At 41.6% G+C, this 24,076-nt stretch overlaps 1 protein-coding gene across 1 annotated transcript in view; it reads left to right on the top strand.

Annotated features, from left to right (window-relative positions):
• Positions 1-597: 597 nt before the first annotated feature.
• Positions 598-24,076, top strand: part of LOC147733097 (uncharacterized) — a 50,606-nt gene continuing 27,127 nt past the window's right edge. Inside the window, exons 1-2 of the mRNA XM_086957645.1 lie at positions 598-650; positions 4,466-4,557. Coding sequence (XP_086813771.1) covers positions 4,497-4,557 — 61 coding nt within the window. The 5' untranslated portion in view covers positions 598-650; positions 4,466-4,496. The remainder of the gene's footprint in view (positions 651-4,465; positions 4,558-24,076) is intronic.

The raw sequence follows: 24,076 nt of genomic DNA, 5'->3' as shown, positions 1-24,076 counted from the left end.
ATTAATCTGGACACCCATTGGCATTCTATAATAAGTATATAATTTATAAACTGTACATGCAAAGGCACTCTACAGTCAATGACTTCCACGGGGTCGTCGACGAACGATGACATGCTCTGGGCCTTTTAGAAACTCACCCATTCTGACTGTCATTGTCCGTCAAGATGACGCAGTTCCTGTCGCAGCTTGCCGCTTCTGTTTTTAGCGACTCCTATTTGATTTTACGGGCCTCGCCCGGCCTGGCTTCAGGGACAATTGTAGTGACTCCTGTAATGGAATCTAATAAACTTAAGGGCTCGGCGCTTCGTAGGAAGGGGTGTGCAGTGGGGGCGGGCCGCCCCTTGTGTCATCAATGAGTGAGGTGATAAAATGGTAAAAATATGTGTTTTATGTGTTTTAAACACATATTTTTGCCATTTTGTCAAGCCGGGGTGAAAAGAAATGTTCCTCACTCGGTACCACCTGACCTTGCTATGCCACTGGCTCGGCCCCTTCTCTAATAATGCCTTGTCCACGTGGGCCCACCTACATCCCTCCAACGTGAGTACGTGCGCGTGGGGGGCGGATCCGGCATCACCCTCACCAAGTAGCAGGCCCTTAAATGCTGCCCTTCTGAGCCAGAGAGATACAGAGGTGGAGAGGAGAGACAGGTAAGGACCAGTGATGGGAGATATAATGGAGGGAGGGAGGCACAGGTAACAGCTGGGAGGATAAGGCTGATCTGCGCCAGCAGGAGATAGTGATGGGTGTTTCCGCCTGAGTGAGTATTGTTGTCACCTGCTGTCTGCGATCAAATGCATTATGCCGCATATATTCATGTATGGAAAAACTCATTTTGTAATGAAAATGTGGAATATACAGGTGTCCTGGGCTTTTCATCACGGTTTCTGTCTGGAACCACTTGTATATATTTTTTTTATACTTTTTGACCTAATACCCTTTGCCACGAATGGGCTGTTGTTGGGCCAAGGATTTCACAATGCCCTTTCTTCGCCGGCCTTGAATGTGCACTAGGGGATCCTAGTTTGGCACCGAAGTGTTTTACTGCTGAGCCAGTTTTGTTACACTGTGTTGTAATGGTGGGCAGCCTGGAAAGGTGGGCGTGTCTGAATGGTGGCGTCTGGAATCACTTGTGAACTGTGTGCCAGAGAGCAGCGTCATACACAGAAAACGCACAGAGGATTTGTAGACATTTGAGGTGTGGTGTTTGGGCTCAGGTGTAAGTGCAGAATCGGCTTATGGCTCAGAGAAGTCAGAATCTAGCTGCTATGGAACCTGAGCACATAACCTGCTTGACAAGAAGCAACCTTATAATTACGATTTTTTCCTTGGAATAAGAATGTTCAAGTGTTTTATACAAAAAGTTTATGAACTGTAACACTTTGTTTATATGAATTTTGACTATGTGATAATTATGAAAGCGTATCTTTTTGTAACTTATAATTTAGTTTTAATACTGATTATTTGGGAATGTAGAGAAATTGATTGCTTTTGTGATTGCAAAAAGACAAGACAATGGCACGACGCACAGGTATTGAACAAAGGACCAGCAATAGCGTGTAGTTAGGCATAGAGGTGATGGGATACAGGGGGCGATACGACTCAAAAAATGGGGTGCATGAAACGTGTAAGGTGGGATACATGTCTTAGGGTTTACTGAAGGACGAGGGAATAGGATTTGGGTAGATCTAGATGTAATAGGGTACAGGTGGTAGGTTCTAGGCTATAGATGGGTACGCGTATCATGTATAATTAGGTGTATATCGAGTAGGGTATTGAGAGGGGGAGGGGTATTGCTGTATTGGCAGATGTTGACGTACCACGATTTAGACCGACCAATGGATAGCAGTGTATAGTAAGGGGTAAAGCTACTAAGGTGTAGATGGAGAGACGTTAGGATATTTATAATAACCACAGTTGTGCCATTGCCCTTTGCACAAGAAGCAAAACTGGCACATCCATGGGCCACAGAAGGAGAAAGAGGGAGACCAGCAAAGACAAAAAAGAAATATAGAGGCGCAATGAAAGGACAAGAAAAGAACAAGGAGAGAGAGAGAGAGAGAGAGAGAGAGAGAGAGAGAGAGAGAGAGAGAGAGAGAGAGAGAGGTCTATAACAGATGAATTAGACGTAGACAAAAGAAAAAGACACACAGAGAGACTTAGGAGTGAAACGAGAGAGAAAGGCAGAAATAGAGAAAATGTGTGAGAGAGGGTGAAAAAGGGAAAAGGAGAGAGGGGAAGTAAAAGAGTGAGAGTGGGAAGGCAGAACTGTGGCCAGGGTGAGAGCAACAAGAGGGGTATTTCAGGGTGGCGGCTATCATAGAACAGTAAGGAGACCCAGGGTAATAGCAGGGACAGGATGGAAGGCCCACATTGAGGCCAGACAGAGAGAAACCCTTTGAAAGAGAATGGGTAAGGAGACAGATAAAGGGAGTCCTAGAGGCACAGTAGAACAGAGAGTAGGAGGTCAGAAGTGAGGGGAATGGAGGTGAGGATTGGAGTCGAGGCAGAGAAGAGAGTGAGCGAGAGAGAGAGACAGCAGATAAGCAGATGATGGAACACACTCAGGTAACGTTGGAAGTGTGAGCCAGAGGGGAACTATAGAAAGAATGAGAGAAGATAGTAGCGAAAGGAATAGATAGAAGAACAGCCAGAGATGCAGAGGGAAAACTGCGAGGATGGCATTTAGGAGACGAGAGAAGTAAAGTAACAGGGAAATACTGAAACGGGAGAAGGGTGTGGTAAAACAGAATGGAGGGAAGAGAGCCTAGAGCGAAGTCAAGGAGAAAGTGGCTAAAGTGAGGGAAGAGAGATTGAGATCCAGGTGAAAGAGTCAAGAGATGGAGAGAAGGAGGCCTAGGTTGGATGGACCAAGGGCACTACATTGCCCAGAACGGTCCCTCATCTAATAGAGTACTCTGCCCTGGAGGTTGTTGCCTGAGGTCAGGCTCCTGCCCGGAGGCACTGACTGGTGCACTCTGCACAAAGGAGGTAATGGACTGTGTCCGCCTGGCTTGACAAGGTGGAGCTAGGAATGGGGCAATTGCGACTACATCTGCACAAGGGTTGCCCTTGTGAGGTAGCAACTACAGCCAGAGAACCAGATTGCTGAACCTTTGGGATGCAAGTACATGGAGGAGCGCAGCAGAGCGTTACCTGTCTCTTTTGCAAATAGAGGGGTATAAGATGTATCTGGACAGTATACATTTCACTTATGGATGGAGGACATATTCAAAGTGCTTGATCAACGTGGTCAAGTGTGGTGTCTCCTCATCAGTCTGAGGCTTGCGAACTATTACTTCTTTAGATGCCATCGGAAGGTGACACAGACAAGCAGTAGCCATGCTTCTCACCAATGGATCACAGCATACCCAAAAACAGATTGACTGATAAGCACATTTTTCCTTTTTCTTTGGTGAAGTCTGTGTACCTTTAATGCAATCATGGATGTCTATTTTGGCGAATGAGGCCACCGCCCCTCTATAGGTTCTGTCAGGTGGTGACGAGGTCTCGTGGTTGGTTCTAAACACCTCGATTAGATGTCAGAGGTGGACCCATTAAAAATTGGTCAAAATAGATACCACACATTTCTGATGTTCCCACAGATTTATCCTGTGGCTGTAGCATCCCAGCAGTTTGCTGGAATGTTGCTAATTCTGACATCTAAATGATGACAGCTAAAGGGCAGTGCAAACATGGAATGAATTGTCCAGCAGTAATGCTACGCAGTGCCAGAATGTCTGGTGCTCATTGTATCTAGATTTATCGCTTGTCGCGAGGTTGTACAATCACTATTCCTATTACACACTGCTTACAGTCCTATAGCGCTCTTTGCTTCCTCTCTGGTGCATGTTGTATTTGATTGCCCGTCTTACATAATGAATTAGGAAGTTGGTGCACATTAGGCTAAGGATTAAGGTCCTGCATTCAGTGTTACTTCAGACCATTATCGAGGTTGTAAAGTTTCCCTTCGCATAAGAATAGGTTCTGAGCTAGAGGTTTGTGAATAACAGTGCAACTACTTCCCCACAATCTATTGAAATACTTCATGTCTACCTAGCTCTTTTTCCGAGGTTGCAGCAGTATTCTTGTTGCCACAGAGGATGAGATGCGTGCAGATCCTGCTTCTGAGGGGTCGCACGTCATACATATCCCCATCTTCCTCGTGACCCGACAATGCACACTCAACCTGAAATAAAACTCTGACCTGACTAGATATTCTTTGCATCAAAGAGACAGGACCTAATGATGTACTTACATGCCTATGTGAAAAGAGAAAAATGTGGCAGAGAGATTGAGAGATATGGGAGTGACTTTGTGGAACAGCAAGAGAACCCTAGGAATGAGACCTAGGCAGAGAGAGAGAGGAAGGAACGGCTGGGGCAGGCAAAGTGAGATCTAGGGCAGTAGAAAGGAAACCCCTGACACGGAATGACCATACTGAAGATCAATGCTTCTTTTGAAGGTGTGCCACCGAAGACCACCCTGCCTTGGCCATGAAGGTTCTCCTGAGTACTGCGCTGCTCCTTTCTTGCTGTGGAGTGATCTATGCAGACAGTGAGTACCCATTTACCCTCCTTCCTCCCATGGTGCATGCGCAGACTGAGTATCTCATAATCGCCATATTGTGTCCTTTGGAAAGTATCTGGTCTATGCACAAGGTATGGATGTATTTATAGTATTTGTGATACTATGTTGCCTGACACACACATCTGAATACTTTGTGAAACTAAACATACCAAAACTCTGCCAGCAGACAGAAGGTTAACCTTTCCTTTGCCAAAGAGTGTAAGCGTGAGAAAACAATAAATGCTTCTCTCTCTCTCCCTCTCTCTCTGTACATATATATATATATATATATATATATATATATATATATATATATATATATGTTCACTTAAAAAAACCATAGGTTTCAGGCCTTATATAGTTAGGAATTAGCATTTTAAAAAACCATTGAAATTGCTCCTATATAGTTAGTTGTACTAACTATATTTCGAGCACCCGCAATCCACAGCTGATGATGTCACATATTACTTCATTCATGACATGGTCAGTGACATCACTGATGACATCACTGATGACATCTCATTTGACATCACTGATGATATCTCTGATGACATCATCCAGTGACTGTGTGTTTCTGTAAAGTTTAAATATGATTTACATATTGTAGAATGAGTTGATATATAAGTGTCTGGATGAAGGATTTAGTAGGTGCGTGACTGACTGTATGAGTGAGTGATTAAATGTGTCTTACTAAATGCATGGGTTAGTGGCTAAACTGTCTGAATGTGTGCATCAGTATATCTGTTGTTGTGTAAGCTGCTGCATGTGTTGATCAGTAGCTATATGAGTGGCTATATGGGTTATTGATTGGTTGCCCGAGTATTTGAATGGGAGACTGAGTGTGTGTGTGGGTGGCTGGGAGGTGTGTGACTCTGTGCATAGATGTGTGAGCAGTTGATTTACTAGGTGTATGAGTTCAAGAGTGCATGTGGAAACAGCTATACGGGCGGTTGACTGTGTGCATGGGTGTGTTGGTGAGTGAATGGATATCTCAGTGCTACATGTGCAAGTAAGTACATATGTAAAACACAGTGCTTGTGAGAGTTGGCATATATAAATGACTATACATGAGAGCCAGTGAATGTGCGTGTGGCTATATGGATCATTGTGTACTTGTATCAGTGATTGTATAAGAGAGTAAGTATGTGTTAGTATATGTTTGAATAAGTAAGGTGTTGTGCGTATAACTGTATAGTTGAGCAAATCGAAGTGAGAATGATTCATTGCATGACTGACTAGGTGTGTGAGTAACTCCATGGATGAGTGGCGGTGTGTGAGTGTCTGTATAGGTGTATGAGTGCATATGATAGTGTTGTATTGATGAGTGACTGTATGTATGAGTGATTCTATGGGTGAATGAGTGAATGTGTGTGTAGACCTAGGAATCAGTGAGTGCGTATGTAGTAACTGGTATTGGTGTGTCAATGGTTTCAAGAATGGTAGTCTGTATTTAACACTGGGTGTATTAAAGGTTATATTAGAGTGTGAGGAGGTGCATGGTATTATCACATGAATGATATCATCAGTGATGTGATCAGTGATGTCAAATGAGATGTCATCAGTGATGTCATCAGTGATGTCATTTGAGATGTCATCAGTGATGTCATCAGTGATGTCACTGACCATGTCATGAATGATGTAATATGTGACATCATCAGCAGTGGATTGCGGGTGCGCGAAATATAGTTAGTACAACTAACTATAGAGGAGCAATTTCAATGGTTTTTTAAATGCTAATTCCTAACTATATAAGGCCTGAAACCTATGGTTTTTTAAGTGAATTTGCAAGATTTTTAAAAATGCTAATTCCTAACTATATAAGGCCTGAAACCTATGGTTTTTTAAGTGAATGTGCAAGGTTTTTTAAATGCTAATTCCTAACTATATAAGTCCTGAAACCTATGGTTTTTTAAGTGAATTTGCAAGGTTTTTTTAAATGCTAATTCCTAACTATATAAGGCTTGAAACCTATGGTTTTTTCAGTGAATTTGCAAGGTTTTTTAAATGCTAATTCCTAACTATATCAGGCGTGAAACCTATATTTTTTTCAATAAATTTCAAAGGTTTTGTAAATGCTAATTCTATTAGTGGATAACGTTTATATATGTTATTATCCTTCTGGGACCACCTGAGCAGCCATCTTGTTTCTCAGGAGAAGTGAGGCACAAGAGAGCACAAAACAAGAGAGGAAAATGCGAAAAGAGGGCAGGGTTGAGACCCCCTTTTTTTATTTACTGGAGGGATTTTCACCAAATATAGAAAAGGCACTACTGCATACCTGTCCCTACCGTTTTGCCAAGTTTGGTGTAATTCCGTTCAGCCGTTCGGGCTGTAGCGTGTCTAAAAGTCCCATATAAAATGTCATTTCAAAAATTTCTAATTGAATTTTCTCAAGAACTACTGGAGAGATTTACACCAAACATACAAATTGCACTGCTGCATACCAGTCCCTACCATTTTGCCAAATCTGGTATAATTCAGTTCAGCCGTTCGAGCTGTAGCCTTGTCAGAATGTCCCTATGGAAATTAACAAGGGGAAAACATGTTTTGGGACTCCCCTTTTTTCACGGCCCCCGCTTGATGAATCCCCCTGAAACTTTCAGGGAAGGAGTGGAGCGCAGTGAGGCACATTTAAGGAAAATCGCAGGCAGATCCCTCAATCGGCACCAAAGTTATTCCCAATAGAATGTTCCGAATTTCCTATGGTAACTAGGTCGTAACTATATATACCTACTGGCGACCCCCAGTAGGTAATATATATATATATATATATATATATATATATATATATATATATATATATATATATATATATACATATATATATATATATATATATATATATATATATATATATATATATATATATATATATATATATATATATATATATATATATATATATTCGGCAAAAGGACGTCCTTGCAGCGGTCTGGCAGCAAATGGAAGACGAGGCAAACCCGGTAATAGTGCTCAGCAATTTATTATGCTCTTCACCACTCCACCACGACGCGTTTCGGTGCTCGAAGCACCTTGATCACATGGCAACGTCTTGGGGCATTTGTGCTCTATTTAAAGTGATACAAGCCATTTCCAAAGTGCCGATTACCATAGACATAAACAACATACTACTGTTTTGTCTACCTTACTGCATGAATACAATTTGTCCACAGTTAATACAACATTTGATTTGGGTCCATATTATGCCATGGTATATTAATTACTATCAATAATTATTAAATAATGCAATCAATAAATACATTGGTATGAATACTAATACAAATGCAGGTAATTTTCTCCATGTACCAACAAAGCAGCAATTACAAAAAGGGGGAGAGAATGTGCAAACTATGCAATAAATATATAAATATATAAATAAATACATAAATACACCAATATATATATATATAAAAATAAAAAATTAGTATTATCTATATACACATATAAAGATCAGATATGAAAATATATCTTGTATGTTAAAATTAAGTTCAATCTAAACCTTCCCCTTCCACTTCTAGTGTTACTACTGTGTTATTTTTGGGACCGTCTCATGCTTGCATATAGTCATGGACCAAAATCCTTTCATAAAACACCCCAGTAGGCCATGCTAATGAGTGGACACTTGTGCAAAATCGGCAAATAAATAATTGCTAAAAAAAAGAGAGAGAGAAGTTTCGTGATACCCAGTGTAAAAAATTAAGTGAACAAAGTTTCAGTTAAAAAATTATCATTAGATATGGAAGAGACAGCTACCATGTTACTGAATATATCTAAGATGTTAAAAATTTGCATATAACTTTAGAGATAGGTGTGACAATCTTCCCCAGCATTTAGTCCATTAGGAGTCTTGGTATTTAGTAAGATTATGTGACGTGTTTCCAGCCTTCGTAGTAGTTGTTCCCGGTCACCTCCCCTCCTCTGCGGTGGGATCGTATCAATGACAAAGTACTTCAAATCTGTTGTTCTATTGTCATGTACTTCACCGAAGTGCCTGGCTACTGGGTATGCAGTATCTCCATTGGTGATGGCCCGTAAGTGCTGGAGTATACGCTTGTATACCTGTGGTCTCGTGCTACCCACATAGCGCAGACCACAGGGACACTCCAGCACGTATACTGCATACTCGGTACGACACGTCACTTTCTGCTTGATAGTGGTGGGGATGGAGTTGAATGGTGTTAAATATTCTATTTTATTCACTCCATTCTTGCACGCTTTGCAAGATGAGCATTTCAAAAACCCCCTGCTTGAGTCTAAACACGAGTTCTTGGTCCTGATCTCTGGGCTGCTGGATACTAGACAATTTCCTAAAGACCTGGCACGTTTATAGGCTATGCTGGGTGCCCCTGCAATCATGCTTCCCAGCACTGAGTCACTTGTAATCAGTCACCAATTGCGCTTGACTATATTTCTTATAGTCCGATGTTGAATATTGTATGTGAAAATAAGCCAAGTTTCACATTCTGCTGTGTTGGCCTTGACTTTCTTGTTGTGAGTTGGTAAGGACAAAAGCGGTGCTGAGTCACTAGATGCTACAGATAAGAGGGACTGCCTATCTTGTGCATTTGTTCTATTCATAGCTTTTACTATGACCTCATCATTATAACCTCTTTGTCTGAATCTGCTTCTACACAATGATTGGGATGCTATACAGTCATTTTCTAAACTACAGATTCGTCTTATCCGGAGTATCTCCCCGTAAGGTATGCTCCTGATTAAGTGGGCAGGATGATGGCTGCCCGCATGGAGGACACGGTTTCCTGCTGTTGATTTGCGATACAGCTTGGTTTCTAGTTTGTCCTCTCTCACGAAGATTTCCACATCTAAAAAGTAGACAGATTTATCACTGATGTTACTAGTGAACTGTAGGTTTAAGCTGTTTTCATTCAGATTATCAATAAACTCAGCCGCCTCTAGTGCTGTGCCATCCCAAATAACAAAGAGATCATCAATAAACCTCAACCATTTCACTAGTTTGGTAGACATGATGTCGGCAAATTTGTGCATCAGGACCTGCTCCTCCCAGTACCCCATATGCAAATAGGCATAACTGGGAGAGAAGCTGGCCCCCATTGCTACTCCTCGAATTTGCTGAAAAAGCTGATTCCCAAAAAGAAAGAAATTGTTGTCTAAACATAAGCTAATCATGTCAACAATCTTGCGTGAATTCTGTTTTAGCCCATCTGGTCGGGAGCCTAGAAAGTGTTCCACTGCTCTCAGACCATCAGTATGATGTATGCTGTTATATAATGCGGTTACATCAAGGGAAATCAATAGGTAACTAGGTTTCCACCTCACATCATATACTTTTTTCAAAAAGTCACTAGTATCTAACACAAAAGAGGGCAGGGAATTTACCAAGTCTTGGAGGAAGAAGTCCACATATTTACTGATGTTTTCTAAAATGCTGTTGCAGGCAGATATAATTGGGCGCCCTGGCGGCAGCAAGTTGTTTTTGTGGACCTTCGGTATAAAGTATATTACCGGAGTGATTGGATTGTCATTTTTCATGAACTTAAATTCATCCATAGTTATCACTAGGTTACTTCTCCAAGCCATGAGTTTGGAATAAATATTGTTCTTGGCAAGTTGGACCTCCTTGGCATCTGTCCGTCGATAACAAGGGCGGTCATTGAGTTGCCCCATTGCTACACTTAGATACATCTGACGAGGCCACAACACCACATTCCCTCCTTTGTTGCTTTGTCTGACAATGATGTTTATGTTATTTTTCAATTTTCTTATTAGTTGGTGGTATTGAAAATCACAGTAATTATGCGTTTTAGAAAAACTGTTATGTTTTAGGAACAGTTTGCGTAATTCCTGGGACACCTTGTCATGGAATCGGTCAATGTTGTCCTTTATCATGAGGGGACAAAACTTAGATTTTGGTTTGAATCCTGTGACTGTAGATCTGTGCGTCCAGCCCGGGCCCGGACTGGACTGCCTCATAGATGATTCATTTTGCATGTACACCAGCTCAGTTAACAAGCTTTCATCAAGTGCTGGCACAGAAGCGGATTCAGGACATGATGCCACACCAGTTGTGGGTTTAGCCTTTTTATGCAAACAAAAGTATTTTCGTAACTTCAGTTTCCTTACATATTTAAAAAGTTCAATCTTGGTATCAGCATAGTCAAAATTGCTTTTGGCACTATAAGACAATCCTAACGCCAATATGGAGGTTTCTTTGTCAGTCAGGGATAGCTCAGTGAGATTTATAACCGTAGGTGGTTCAATAGGTTCACTGAGTGTGGAATTCATATGCGATTCCACTAGTTGCGTTGTTTTCTTATTTTCTTTATCATGCCTGCGTTGCTTGTTGCACCTCCTCCTTGCTGCGTGTTTGGCATTGGTGTTTTGCTTCCGGTGGCAACCTGTACACCTGAACGGAGGGTCTGCTTGTGATCCCGCTGCACCACCTACAGCGCTTGTGCAAGCGTTAGTCTGGGAAAATCCCACCCGCTGTGACCGGATTTGCTCGTTGTAAAATTCAGTATCAATATTGGAAATGCCATCTGATACTGAAGAGGTTTCAACAGCCTCAGCCCTTGGTGTTGGTTTTGTTTTTGAGGTGCCTGCAGTGCTTGTCCCAATGTTTGTCTGTGCTGTTTTGAGGCGATCATACTTTATGGCGAACGTAAAAATCTGACCGTGTTCATAATCGAGGCGGTCTCTTTGAAACTTATACGCCTTGCGCCTCTTAATTACGTCTTCCTCGCGTTTCAACCTGACAAGCATTTCATCCCTGTACTTGGCGGTCTGCGGATTGCTAGGCAGTTTGTCTATTTCAGCATTTATCCCGTCCATTTCCACAAGCAGTTTGGCTCCATCGCTTTCAGCATATTGGCTCAGGATGGCCATTAACCTCTTAGAAGACTCCAGATTGCATTTAGCCCAATCAACAAACATATTGGGATCAGGGTTATCATATGATGGTGCCGACATTATTCTTAATCCTCGCGAGACCCTGCCAACCTCCAAATATCCGGTCAAAGAGCTATGTTCCCATTTGGATTATTCTGCTTTGCTGGCTTTTTCTAGAGCCTTGAATAGGGCCTTTACACTGTTGTTTGATTCTTGAGGGATGCCTGAAGTCACAGATACTGTTACGTCCCCAGCCGGGGAATCAGTAAACATAGTTTTAGCTGCCTCGAACCGCCCCTGCAAAGTGCCGGTGGACATGGTGTTAGTAGTGAGCGTATTGTGTTGAGTTCAATGCCCCGTTAAATCACAATGTCAAAAAACAGGAGCATGCACACTCCACTCGGGACTTACTCTGGATCTCCGTTGTCTTGCGGGTACTGTCAGCGCGACTCCAGTCCGCGATCGCCTGGCGCCGAACAGCCTCCAGCGAACGCCAGCCACGACCCGGAACCACTTCTGACCTGCTTCCCGCTTTGATTCCGGAACTTCCACTGCCCCGGGGCTAGTCAGTTACTCCTCACGGAGTGGAACAAGGGGGCTCCCAGAAGGGAGTCACTGCTTCATACCTCAAAGCCCAATTGTTGAGGGGTTTGCCAATTTCAGGGAAGCAATCCTGAAGAATATGTTTGGCAAAAGGACGTCCTTGCAGCGGTCTGGCAGCAAAAGGAAGACGAGGCACACCCGGTAATAGTGCTCAGCAATTTATTATGCTCCTTACCACTCCACCATGACGCGTTTCGGTGCTCGAAGCACCTTGATCACATGACGTCTTGGGGCATTTGTGCTCTATTTAAAGTGATACAAGCCATTTCCAAAGTGCCGATTACCATAGACATAAACAACATACTACTGTTTTGTCTACCTTACTTCATGAATGCAGTCTAATACAATTTGGCCAAAGTTAATACAACATTTGATTTGGGTCCATATTATGCCATGGTATACTAATTACTATCAATAATTATTGCATAATGCAATCAATAAATACATTGGTATGAATACGAACACATACAGGTAATTTTTTCCATGTACCAACAAAGCAGCAATTGTAGTTATAGTTAGGACCTAGTTTCCATAGGAAATCCACAACATTCTATTTAGAATAACTTTGGCGCCGGTGGACGAATCTTCACAAATTTCTCCAAGAAAATGGCCTGCTTGGTTCCGCTCCTTCCCTGAAAGTTTGGGGGTGATTCCTCAAGTGGGGGCCGAGAAAAAAGGGGGGACCCAAAAAGTGTTTTTCCCATGCAATTTTCCATAGGGACCTTTAGCCAGAGCTACAGCCCGAACGGCTGAACGGAATTACACGAAATTTGGCAGAGAGGTAGAGTTCTGTTCGCAGATTGTGCGTTTTGTTAAATGGTGTAAATCCGTTTTGTAGTTTCTGAGAAAATTGTAAGTAAAATCATAGCGATATCTAGAGTAGGAGTTCAGTACGCGTACTGAAATCTGTTCAATTACGAGCGCGAGCTGCATGCTGATTTGCTGTGAACTGTCTGTCAACACTCGAAACCAGGAAGTGTTGGCGGCCATCTTGTGCCTCGCTAGAACCGAGTCACAAGAAAACAGTAAAACAAAGTTGAGAAATAAGGGAAGGGGGCAGGGTAGAGATATTCTGACCCTGTAGGCTTGCTTAGGGGGTCGTATATGGATGTTAAGGCTCTATTTTTTATTTTATTTTTTTTAAAGAAAAATCGCGGTGTACACGTATGTAAATACCTACAATTACGAGCAGGATCTGCATGCTGATTGACTGTTGTTCCGATGCCGACCAGCCAAACACCGCAGGAGTGAAGAACGTCCCAATCCCCTACCCTCGCCGTGACCCCCAACACCCACTAATAAACCGGGTGGTGGAGAACAAGACACCGGGAGAAGGTGGGTAAATAAAACAAGGGAACCCAAGGTCTTGGGGAATACAGCTCATCTCCTCCAGCTTCTCGGCAGCTAACTGCTTGACCCAGATGAGACCGCTATAAAAGAAAAAAGGGGGACAAGGTTAGACACACCCCACTAATAATACCAGTGCCAAGTACACACACAAACCAATTAACAAACGGGAGTGGCTTGATACGAAACAGAAATAACTCCACTGCAATCGTATTGGTTCTTTCTTGTGTAACCCCAGACCAACCACGCCCCCTCGGGAAACACCGAGAATGTAAAAGGGGGTGGAATACACAAATAAAAGACAAAAAAGGGACAGGGGAAAAAAGGTGTCAAGGGAATTTGAAAGACACCCAAAAAAAACCTGGACTTTAAAAGAACACGAAGGTAGCGCAAAAAACGGCCGTTGTTCAGCTCCTTCGTGAAACCACCCAAAAGACACACAACAAGATGGTTTGAGTACAAAAAAGGGAAAATAACGGGACGCCAGAACTCATAGGAAACGCAGCCGCGAATCCCAAAACGTCACCGAAATACCAAAACAGGTCCCCAGTAAGGGTTAAGTAATGCCCAAAGGTATATGAAACTGGGGAAAAGGGGAATCAAAATCCAGCCCTTGGAAGGAACGCTGGAACAGACCCCTATGGAAAGGGAACAAGGTAGAACAACAGGAACAGGAAACACATGGCAAGGGACCATCCAAGAAACCAAGCACCTGTTTCCTGTAAGCAGGCCCTTTTAAAGCGAGCCCGAGGGAGCGTCCATAAATTCGCATATGCACTTGGCACCTTAAGCTAAAACCAAGACCGGGGAACTAGACAGAAGGCACCGGCCCCCCTGAACCCCAACAGCTGTCAATACTCCAAACCAGGAAGTATTGGCATCCATGTTGTTTGTCGGAAGAGCAGAGTCACAAGAAAACAGTAAAACAAAGTTGAGAAATAAGGAAGGGGGCAGGGTAGAAACATTCTGAGCCTATAGTCTTGGTCAGGGGGTGGTACATGGATCTTTATGGTCAATTTTTATTTTTAAAAAAAATAAAAAATGGCGGGGTACTCGTGCAGTAGGGACTTGTAAGGTGCCCCGAGCACTGAGGAACGGCACTCCTCTGGTTTTATTTTGAAGTATGCGGGGGGTTACGGTCCTACTCCCAGCAGTCTCGGGGAGCGGCACCCCTCAGGTCTTTTACAAAAAAAATTGAGCTCTCTCTCTCTCTGTCCCTGTACACGTCGTGGGGAACTCCACATTTCTGGGGGAGTGATATGTAAAATGACCTTCGAGCTCCGGGTATCTGCATTGTCTGGAGTTTTTTATTAATGTTGGAAGGGTGTGCTTGATAATACGTCCTTGTTAAATCCCATAGAAGCCTATGTTCTGGTGCTATTATGGGGTTCTATGGGAAATAACAAGGCCGTATTATGAAGCTCTTTATCGCTGTTTTATCCGCAGTTTCTTGCCAATAAAACAGCGTTGTTTCGAAGTTCACGTTTTTTTCTTCAAGTTCAACAAGCAAACCTTTCTTTATATCAGTTAGTAAATCTGTCGCTTTCTGTTCCCGGTTCGTGTGATTCATCCAGTGCTCAATTTTAACACCGGTCCTTGATAATATGCACCTAAGTTTACTGGTAAAAAAAAAGAGCAATGGTCCATATTATCAAAAAAGGCGATATATTATCGTCGCATTTATTGGCAGGAAACTGCCGATAAAGCGGAGATAATGGGCTTGATAATATGTACTTGTCAATAACCATAGCAGCCTAGGTTAGGATCGGAACCTGGGCTGCTATGGGAAGTTACAAGGGCCTATTATCAAGCACATTATTGCCGCTTTATCAGCAGTTTGCTGTCGATAAAAGCGGCGATAATGTATCGCCTTTTGTATGTAAAGCTTTCCTTTTTTTTGGTGTAGCAGTTGTACTCTCTTCGCGTGCTCAGCGTCGTTTCGAAGTTCACATTTTTTTCTTCAAGTTCAACAAGCAAACCTTTTTTTATATCAGTTAATAAATCTGTCGCTTTCTTTTCCCGGTTTGTGTGATTCATCCGGTGCTGTACTTTTGTACAGTATTAATAGTCATATTTTTTATGTATTTATTTGAAAGGTAGTGCCGAGGCGCCAAACGTTGATTACGTACTACTCATTGCACCGCCATTTTAGAAGTTTCTCACCGTTGTATTTATTACATCAGTTAGTTAGAACTCAGTAGTTTTCAATCCTAGTCTTGAATACCTTACTATAGTATTTCAACATTATTTTTATTGTGGGCCGTCATACCCCTCCCCCACAAAATAAAAGAAGTATGTCGTTTTTTTTTAATATCTTTTATTAAACAATAAATATAAACGAAACTCAATTATAACTATATTAGAACTGGCAAAATAAGTTAAACAATGTTATAAAGAAATTGTGAAATGGATTCCAAAAGGTGTCCGATTGGTAATCTGCAAAAGAAAAAAGAAAATTAGAGTTTAGAATTATGTAGATGTGAGTAAATGAGGTGAAGCATTACAAGTTGTGGTAACTCTACAGTTTTACATGTGCAGTGTATCTCGTATATTCCTGTTCTGTTATAGTGCCGCGTTCAAGTGGTGTCTATATGGAAGTGCCTATTGCGTTATTGACGCCCGTTATGGTGACTTATTTCTAATGCATTCCTATGAAGGATTTATAGATCTAGGTCTCTGTGCTTACCGTTGTATAAAGCTTGTGGCCAAACACTGCAGCCACTGGGATGGACAACTTTTGGTGGGCTGATCTTCTACACGTCCAAGTAGACAGCAGTGTCTAAGTTTAAGAGAGAAAGAGAAATTATGTCACAGAGAGTGAGAGAGAGAAAACAACATTAAAACTGTGTCGCAGAGTCTAGAGTTGAGATTTTTTGTTGAACCAGACGTAGATTTACTAGCTCTTTGCATCACTTTACCCATGTCAAAAGTGACTCAAAAGTGGCGTAATAAGGTTAATGATCTGTTTGTCAGACTGTTGTAACCAATCTGTTGTCACTGTTCGAAGGTAATTATACATTTTACAGAGAAGCTGCTGTACACTACGCACTCTGGGCCATAATATCAAGCCTGGGCGACAAAAATTATTGCCACTTTATCGGCAGGAAAGTGTTGCTCAAGTGGCGATAATGGGTTTGATAATATGCTTTATGGAATTCCAATTGAAGCTCATGTCAGATGTCCTACATATGTAACATGAGCTTCGATTGGAATTCCACAGGGCATATTATCAAACTTATTATGGCCACTTTAGTGGTAGTTTGCTGCCGATAAACTGGCGATAATCTTGTTGCCAAGGGTTGATAATAGGGCCCTCTCTCGTTTCACAAATAAAGCTAACACTACAGTTTTACGAGTGCAGTGTACCTGGTACATTTTACTTGTTATAGTGCAGCGTTCAAGTGGTGTCTATATGGAAGTGCCTACTGCGTTACTGATGACTAATGTATTGGTTTCCAGGCTAAATGATAGTAAGCATGCTAGGTGGTGGCATGTGGGTAGTGTGGGCGGGCGTGCACCGCGCATGTGCAAGTATGAGTGTGTGCACCAACAATTAACAACAGAGAGAGATGGGGGTGGTGTTATAATGTAGCAGAGGCAGGCCCAGAATCGGGTCTGCAATGAATCAGCACTTCTAATCATTCTTCTTAGCGCGCCCTGAGCTCTGATTTGTCAGTGAGAGGGTGATCGCACCATAGTTTGTACTGCTTATCATACTCAGCGTGTACCCGTGCATTCGGTACGAATATGCTTTGACGTTACGCGTCGCATTAAAGCTTCGGTGTGACGTCATGTACGGCGTTCTGCATGCGTTCTGCATGCGAAAGGGGGCAATGTTTCTACTTGGTTTAAAACATGTATGTATTTAATGTACATACTAAGGGCAGACATTTGGGATAAGTATGATTTTTTTAATACTTGTAATAATCATATATTTCTTTTAAAAAGAATTACACAAATCGCGGTAGAACATCATGCGTACTCGTATTGAAAGAGCTGCGCAAGCGCATCATAAGCGTACGCAAAGCCATGTGACTTTAAAAGTAGATATTTGATTGGTTCGTAACTTTTCCTATTGCGAGTGTTGAAAGTTCCGTCCCATTATAATTATTTGACTTTGACTTTCTAAGAAGAAGCATTTGTTGTGAGAATCTTCTCAAATAGAAGGAAGATCATCATAATAAGAGCATTGGAGTTATCTTCCAGCAGTTCTTCAGAGGGAGATTTCATTCCTGAAGAAGCTCCAAAGAAGAGGAAAGAAGCTCTAATTTGAAAGTTTTTCACTTTTCCAGAAGGTCAAAAAAAGGTTAATGCTCCAAAAGTAACCTGTAAAATTTGCCAAACAACTCTTTCAAGGGGTGATCCATGTAAAAAATACTCCTTTGGCATAGCAAATATGGTGCGACACGTGAAGAACCACCAAGAACTTTGCTCGAGCTGAAAGACGGAGGTTGCATGAGAACCCAGCTGCTGTTACACCAAGCACATTAACTGCGGCAGCATTTTCAGGAAGCAGTCCACACCCACATATTGATTCTGACTTTGCTAAAGTTAAATTTCTTTGCATTTATTGCGATAAACCTTTGTGTTATGGGGAACAGTCTATCCACCTGATAAACGCAGGGGCTGTATGACGTAACAACGCATACTTTACCAAAGCACACCATTACAACGCAAATTTTGCAACGCAGGATCCTTTACAACGAATGCCTTTACAACGCATGACATTACATAGCAGATGCTATTACAACGCATGCCATTACAACGTAAATCTAGGTAAGTATATATATTTTTTTTTATGTAATTTATATATATTTACTTAATTTTAATTATTAAATTAATTTTTCATTAATATATTTCTAAATATATATATATATATATATTTTTTTTAAATAGTGTAGGTGTTTTAAATAATATTCTAAATCCAGTTTGTGTAAAAATAGTGTAGGTGTTTTAAAATAATATTCTAACTCCAGGGGGAGTTACCTGTACCCCATAACCCAAACCTAGCCCTGAACCCTAAAAATACCCCTGTACCCCAAAACCCTAACCTAGCCCTGAACCCTAAAAATACCCCTGTACCCCATAACCCAAACCTAGCCCTGAACCCTAAAAATACCCCTATACCCCAAAACCCAAACCTAGCCCTGAACTCTAAAAATACCCCTGTACCCCAAAACCCAAACCTAGATACAGGATCATTGCTGTCCTCGACATTAGTTGTTCTTTTTTTCATTCTTTTGTTCCACTTGGAATTTGTTGAGAAAACACAAAAAAAAAATACAAAACAAAAAAACAGTTATTTTTAGAAATACCTTCACTGGTGAAAGAAAGAACTTTGGGCCCGATGTATGTACCAAATACCGGTCGGAAACGGCCGATTTCGGCCGTTTCCGACCGGTATTTGGCCTACTGAGATGTAGGGGACCTTTTTTTGTCCGATTCGGTATTTTACCGATTGGGTAAAATTACCGAATCGCAAAAATACCGAATCGGTAATTTTACCGATTTTTTAAATCTGGGATGTAGGTGGGACTACTTTCAGTCCCACAGGCCCTTCAGATTCGGTATTTTAACACCCAATCCAATTGGGTGTTAAAATACCGAATCCAGGTGTGCATGCACATGTGTGCATGCACACCTATGCCATGTGACAGACAGACATGCCCTTAGGGCATGTCTGTGTGCCACATGGCTCACATGCCTTTTTTTGGGGTGCTGGAGGGTGTCAAAGTGACACCCCCTGCACCCTTGCACAAATCGGTAATTACCGAATCGGTAATTACCGATTCGGTAATGCCCATTGATTCCTATGGGCTTCAAGGCCCATAGGAAGCAATGGGGGATACCGAATCGTATTTACAGAATCGGTAAATACCGAATCTTACAGATTCGGTATTTACCGAATCTGAAATCCCTACATCTCCCCCCCTCTAATTTACCACTTCATAAATACAGATTCGGTATGATTCGGTATTTATGAAGTGGTAAATGTAGATTTACCTACATCGGGCCCTATATTTCTATGTTAGTGTGTACAAGTTTGTCAGAATGAATGTGTAGTTCATAAATGAATGAATGAATATCTTACTAGTGTATGGAGAATGTGAAAGTGCAGAACTATAAGGAAGTGCTACAGCATAAATCTATAAGGTGTTTACCTATAGTATAATGTAGTATGTGCGAAGCATTTGAATGTAACATATGTACATAAATATGTTAGAAGTCTATGCTTCAATTTGCAGTGCTGGTGAAACTGCCTGGGTGAATTTGTATGTGTTAGGGGCGGATTTACAATCCCCTTGTGCCTCTTTTACACAGCCGTTGAGTCACTTTTGTGACACAGCTGTGGTGCAAAAGATGTGCCATCGTGTGTGATAATAACAATGTGATGCATCTGGAGGGTGCATTACATTGTAAAGCCCTGCTCCAGAAGAGGCTTTCCTGTGCAGAAGGGGGTGCAGCAACGCCTCCTAAAAGTCATTTTTGAGCTTATGCTGCGTCAAAACATTGCACGTGCTTGAAGCAGGTGTAAGGATTGATACAGCTTTGTGAGCATAGGGCCCCAGAACATTATTGGAGTTGTGTTACACTTGCAACCGAAGTTAAGCAATAATTAATCCAAAAATTACTTTGCAATTTAGTTTTGTTATTATTTTATAATAAGAATATGAAATATAATCTAAAAAATTAAATACATATAAATATTTATATTAAAAATATGAGAAATTACTGTAAAAAGAAAGACATAATAATTAATACATTTATAACTTATCATTTACGAAACCTTTGAAATTCACTGAAAAAACCATAGGTTTTACAAACGTTATAGTTAGGAATTAGCATTTAAAAAACCTTGCAAATTCATTGAAAAAAACATAGGTTTCACACACGTTGTAGTTAGGAATTAGCATTTAAAAAACCATGCAAATTCATTGAAAAAAACCCTAGTTTTCACACGTTATAGTTAGCTGAACATTTCTCTCATACAAAACCTTTGAAATTCCTCCGTTATAGTTAGCTCAGCTAACTATAACTTTGCACTGCTGATGACGTCACATATAACATCACTCATGACATGGTCAGTGACATCACTCATGACATCACTGATGATATCTCAAATGACATCACTGATTATATCATCCTTGTGAAAGAATGGCAGACCTCTTTTTGGCGTAATATAACCTTTGATACACACCTTCAGAAATAGAAAGTAAAAAAAAAAATGGAGATACCAATACCACTTACCAACAACCTATTCAGTAATTCAGCCATTTACATACCCATGCACTCATTCACCAACAGTTCTATATAGTCACTTATATATGTACTCACTCATCATATGTACTCATATACTTATAAATACTGTTACACACCGACACTCATCCATACAGTTACTCACACACATAAACACACATGCAAATAAACTATCAAACATCCATTTGTTTACATATACAGCTATACACACACCAGTACACTTACTTTTACAGAAACGTACACATACTTACTCTCTTAAACAATCAGTGATAGAAACACATACTTATTTATACAGGAACTTTTTGAATCTGTCACTGACATATATCCTTACTTATATACATCGATACTCATGTTTAAAACATATGTACTTACTCATAAAGACACTATTGAGGCAGTCATTCACTCACTAGCACACCCATAAACACATTCATCCACCCGTGCCGTCCTGCACACATGCTGTCTTCAAAACACATACAAACAGTGAGTCAGTCATTCATGCATCTGTGCCCTAAGTAATACCCGCCACCAAACCATACAGACACTCATTCTGATAATCAAAAAACCAATTAATAACCCATATAATAACCCATATAGACACTCGTGTAGCTACTCACCAACCCATGCAGCCACTTATACACAAAGTGAGACACAGATACAGATATTTACATAATCAAACATTACTCGCTAATACATGTATTCACTAAGATACACCTAATAGTTATACAATGAAATTTACAAAGAAAACATTCATTTAGACACTTATTTACCCATGTATTCTTCCATCGACCTTTATATATACATATATAAAAATATTTATTTTTCAGAAAGACACACATTCAGTGGATGATGTCATCAGTGATGTCATCAGTGATATCATTTGAAATGTCATCAATCAATCAATCAACCACTGCATTTCTAAAGCGTGCTACATACCTGTGAGGTTCTCAAGGCGCTGGGGGGGGGGGGCTGCTACTGATCGAAGAGCCAGGTCTTGAGAAGTCTTCTGAAGGCCAGCAGGTCCTGGGTCTGTCGTAGGCTGGTGGGGAGAGTGTTCCAGGTCTTGGCGGCGAGGTAGGAGAAGGATCTGCCACTGGCGGTGGCTTTCCGGATGCGAGGAACTGTGGCGAGGGCAAGGTTGGCTGAGCGGAGCCTTCGGGTTGGGGTGTGGAAGCTGAGTCGGCTGTTGAGGTATGTAGGTCCGGTGTTCAGTAGTGCCTTGTGTAAGTGGACGAGGAGCTTGAAGGTGATCCTCTTGTTGACGGGGAGCCAGTGCAGGCCTCTTAGGTGGGGTGTGATGTGGCTGCATCGGGGAACGTTGAGGATCAGTCGTGCCGAGGCATTCTGAATTCATTGTAGTCGTCTCAGGAGCTTAGTTGTTGTCCCTGAGTAGAGGGTGTTCCCATAGTCGAGTCTGCTGGTGACAAGAGCGTGGGTGACGGTTTTTCTCGTGTCAGGGGGGATCCATTTGAAGATCCTGCGGAGCTTTCGGAGGGTGTTGAAGCAGGACGCGGAGACGGCGTTGACTTGCCTGGTCATGGAAAGGGTGGAGTTGAGGATGACCCCCAGGTAGCGTGCGTTGTCTGTGGATTCCAGGGCTGCGCCTAGCAATGTGGGCCACCAAGAGTCGTCCCAGGCGGATGGGGTGGGTCGGAGAATGAGGACCTCCGTCTTGTCTGAGTTCAGCTTCAGTCGGCTGTCCGTCATCCAGTCGGCTACTGCCTTCATTCCTCTGTGGAGGTTGGGTTTGGCGGTGTGGGGTCTTTGGTGAGGGATATGATCAGCCGGGTGTCGTCGGCGTAGAAGATGATGTTGAGGTTATGTTGTCGTGCGACGTGGGCGAGCGGTGCCATGTAGATATTGAACAGCGTCGGGCTGAGGGAGGATCCCTGTGGGACGCTGCAGATGATCTTGGTGGTTTTTAAGCGGAAAGGTGGGAGGCGGACGCTCTGGGTTCTGCCGGAGAGGAAAGATGTGGTCCAGGCCAGGGCCTTCTCTTGAATTCCGGCATCGTGGAGGCGTGCTGATAGGGTTTGGTGGCAGACCGTGTCATCAGTGATGTCATGAGTGATGTCACTGACCATGTCATGAGTGATGTTATATGTGACATCATCAGCAGTGCATTGTGGGCGCACAAGTTATAGTTAGCTGAGCTAACTATAACGGAGAAATTTCAAAGGTTTTATATGAGAGAAATGTTCAGCTAACTATAACGTGTGAAAACTAGGGTTTTTTCAATGAATTTGCATGGTTTTTTAAATGCTAATTCGTAACTATAACATGTGTGAAATCTATGGTTTTTTAATGAATATATATATATATATCCCAGGTGCGCAAATTAAGAAAAATTATCAAGACAGAGTGGCCGATAGTGTTAACGGATGTTATCCTAGGCCCTATGTTACCCAAGTCACCGGCCATTACTTTCAGGAGGGCTCCATCCATGAAAGATCTTTTGGATAAAACACAACCTGAGCTCCCACCTAAAACTTCCTGGCTCACCAAACCAGGTTTATTTAGATGCACATCATGCCGGGCATGCACTTTTGCTGTCAATGGCACCCAATACACATCAGCTTTTAGTGGGAAACCCATACTAATAAAAGAACATCTGACTTGTCGCAGTGATTTTGTGGTCTACCAACTCACCTGCACATGCTAACTTTCGTATATTGGAAGTACAAAGCTGCAAGCTAATCAGTGCATCTTGCAGCATATACGGGCAATAGTGAACTCTGACATGAACTATCCGGTGGCTCGCCACTTTAAGGCAGTGCATGATAAAAAACTTAAAGATCTAAAATACACCTTACTGTGCTCAGTCCCTAATCCTGGCCGTGGTGGCGACCGTGAAAAACTTCTTAGGCAAAGGGAAGCATATTTTATTCTATTGCTTGATACAAGATCACCTAATGGTTTAAATGCTTTTGATGAATTACACCATTTTTTATAAGTGCGTTGATTTATTGAATCATCTGTTTTCTGAGGTTAACATTGTCTGTTTGAAAATGAATTGAAGAGTAAATTTACAATCATGATGACACTTTATGCAATATAGCGAAAGCCATGTTATAGGTTCTAAAAGGTTTTCAACCGTCTGAATTTTAACATATTATTTATTTAAAATATGATTTTTCTTTCACGTTTTTTGGCACTTGCACTTTATACAACCAAGCATTGAGAAATAGGCATGACATAGATGAACAAGTAAGACTTGAAATTGAATGGGAGTGTTGCATTTAATTACAATCTTTTCATGCACTTGCAATTGATTTGCTCACATTATCAATATGTGAAACAGTATATGCAGTAGTGATTGAGCACTTCAGCACTTTATTGATAACAATGTTTTAATGCTCTAGCAAACTTTTTTTATACAACACTATGAATAGACTGAATTATATCATTTAAGATTGTACATGTTTGTTCCACTCAT

Source organism: Lissotriton vulgaris, chromosome 2_1 (genome assembly GCF_964263255.1).
Source record: "Lissotriton vulgaris chromosome 2_1, aLisVul1.2, whole genome shotgun sequence".
NCBI lineage: Eukaryota > Metazoa > Chordata > Amphibia > Caudata > Salamandridae > Lissotriton > Lissotriton vulgaris.
Note: the sequence above shows the minus strand (reverse complement) of the source record. Positions and strands in the feature narration are given on the sequence as shown.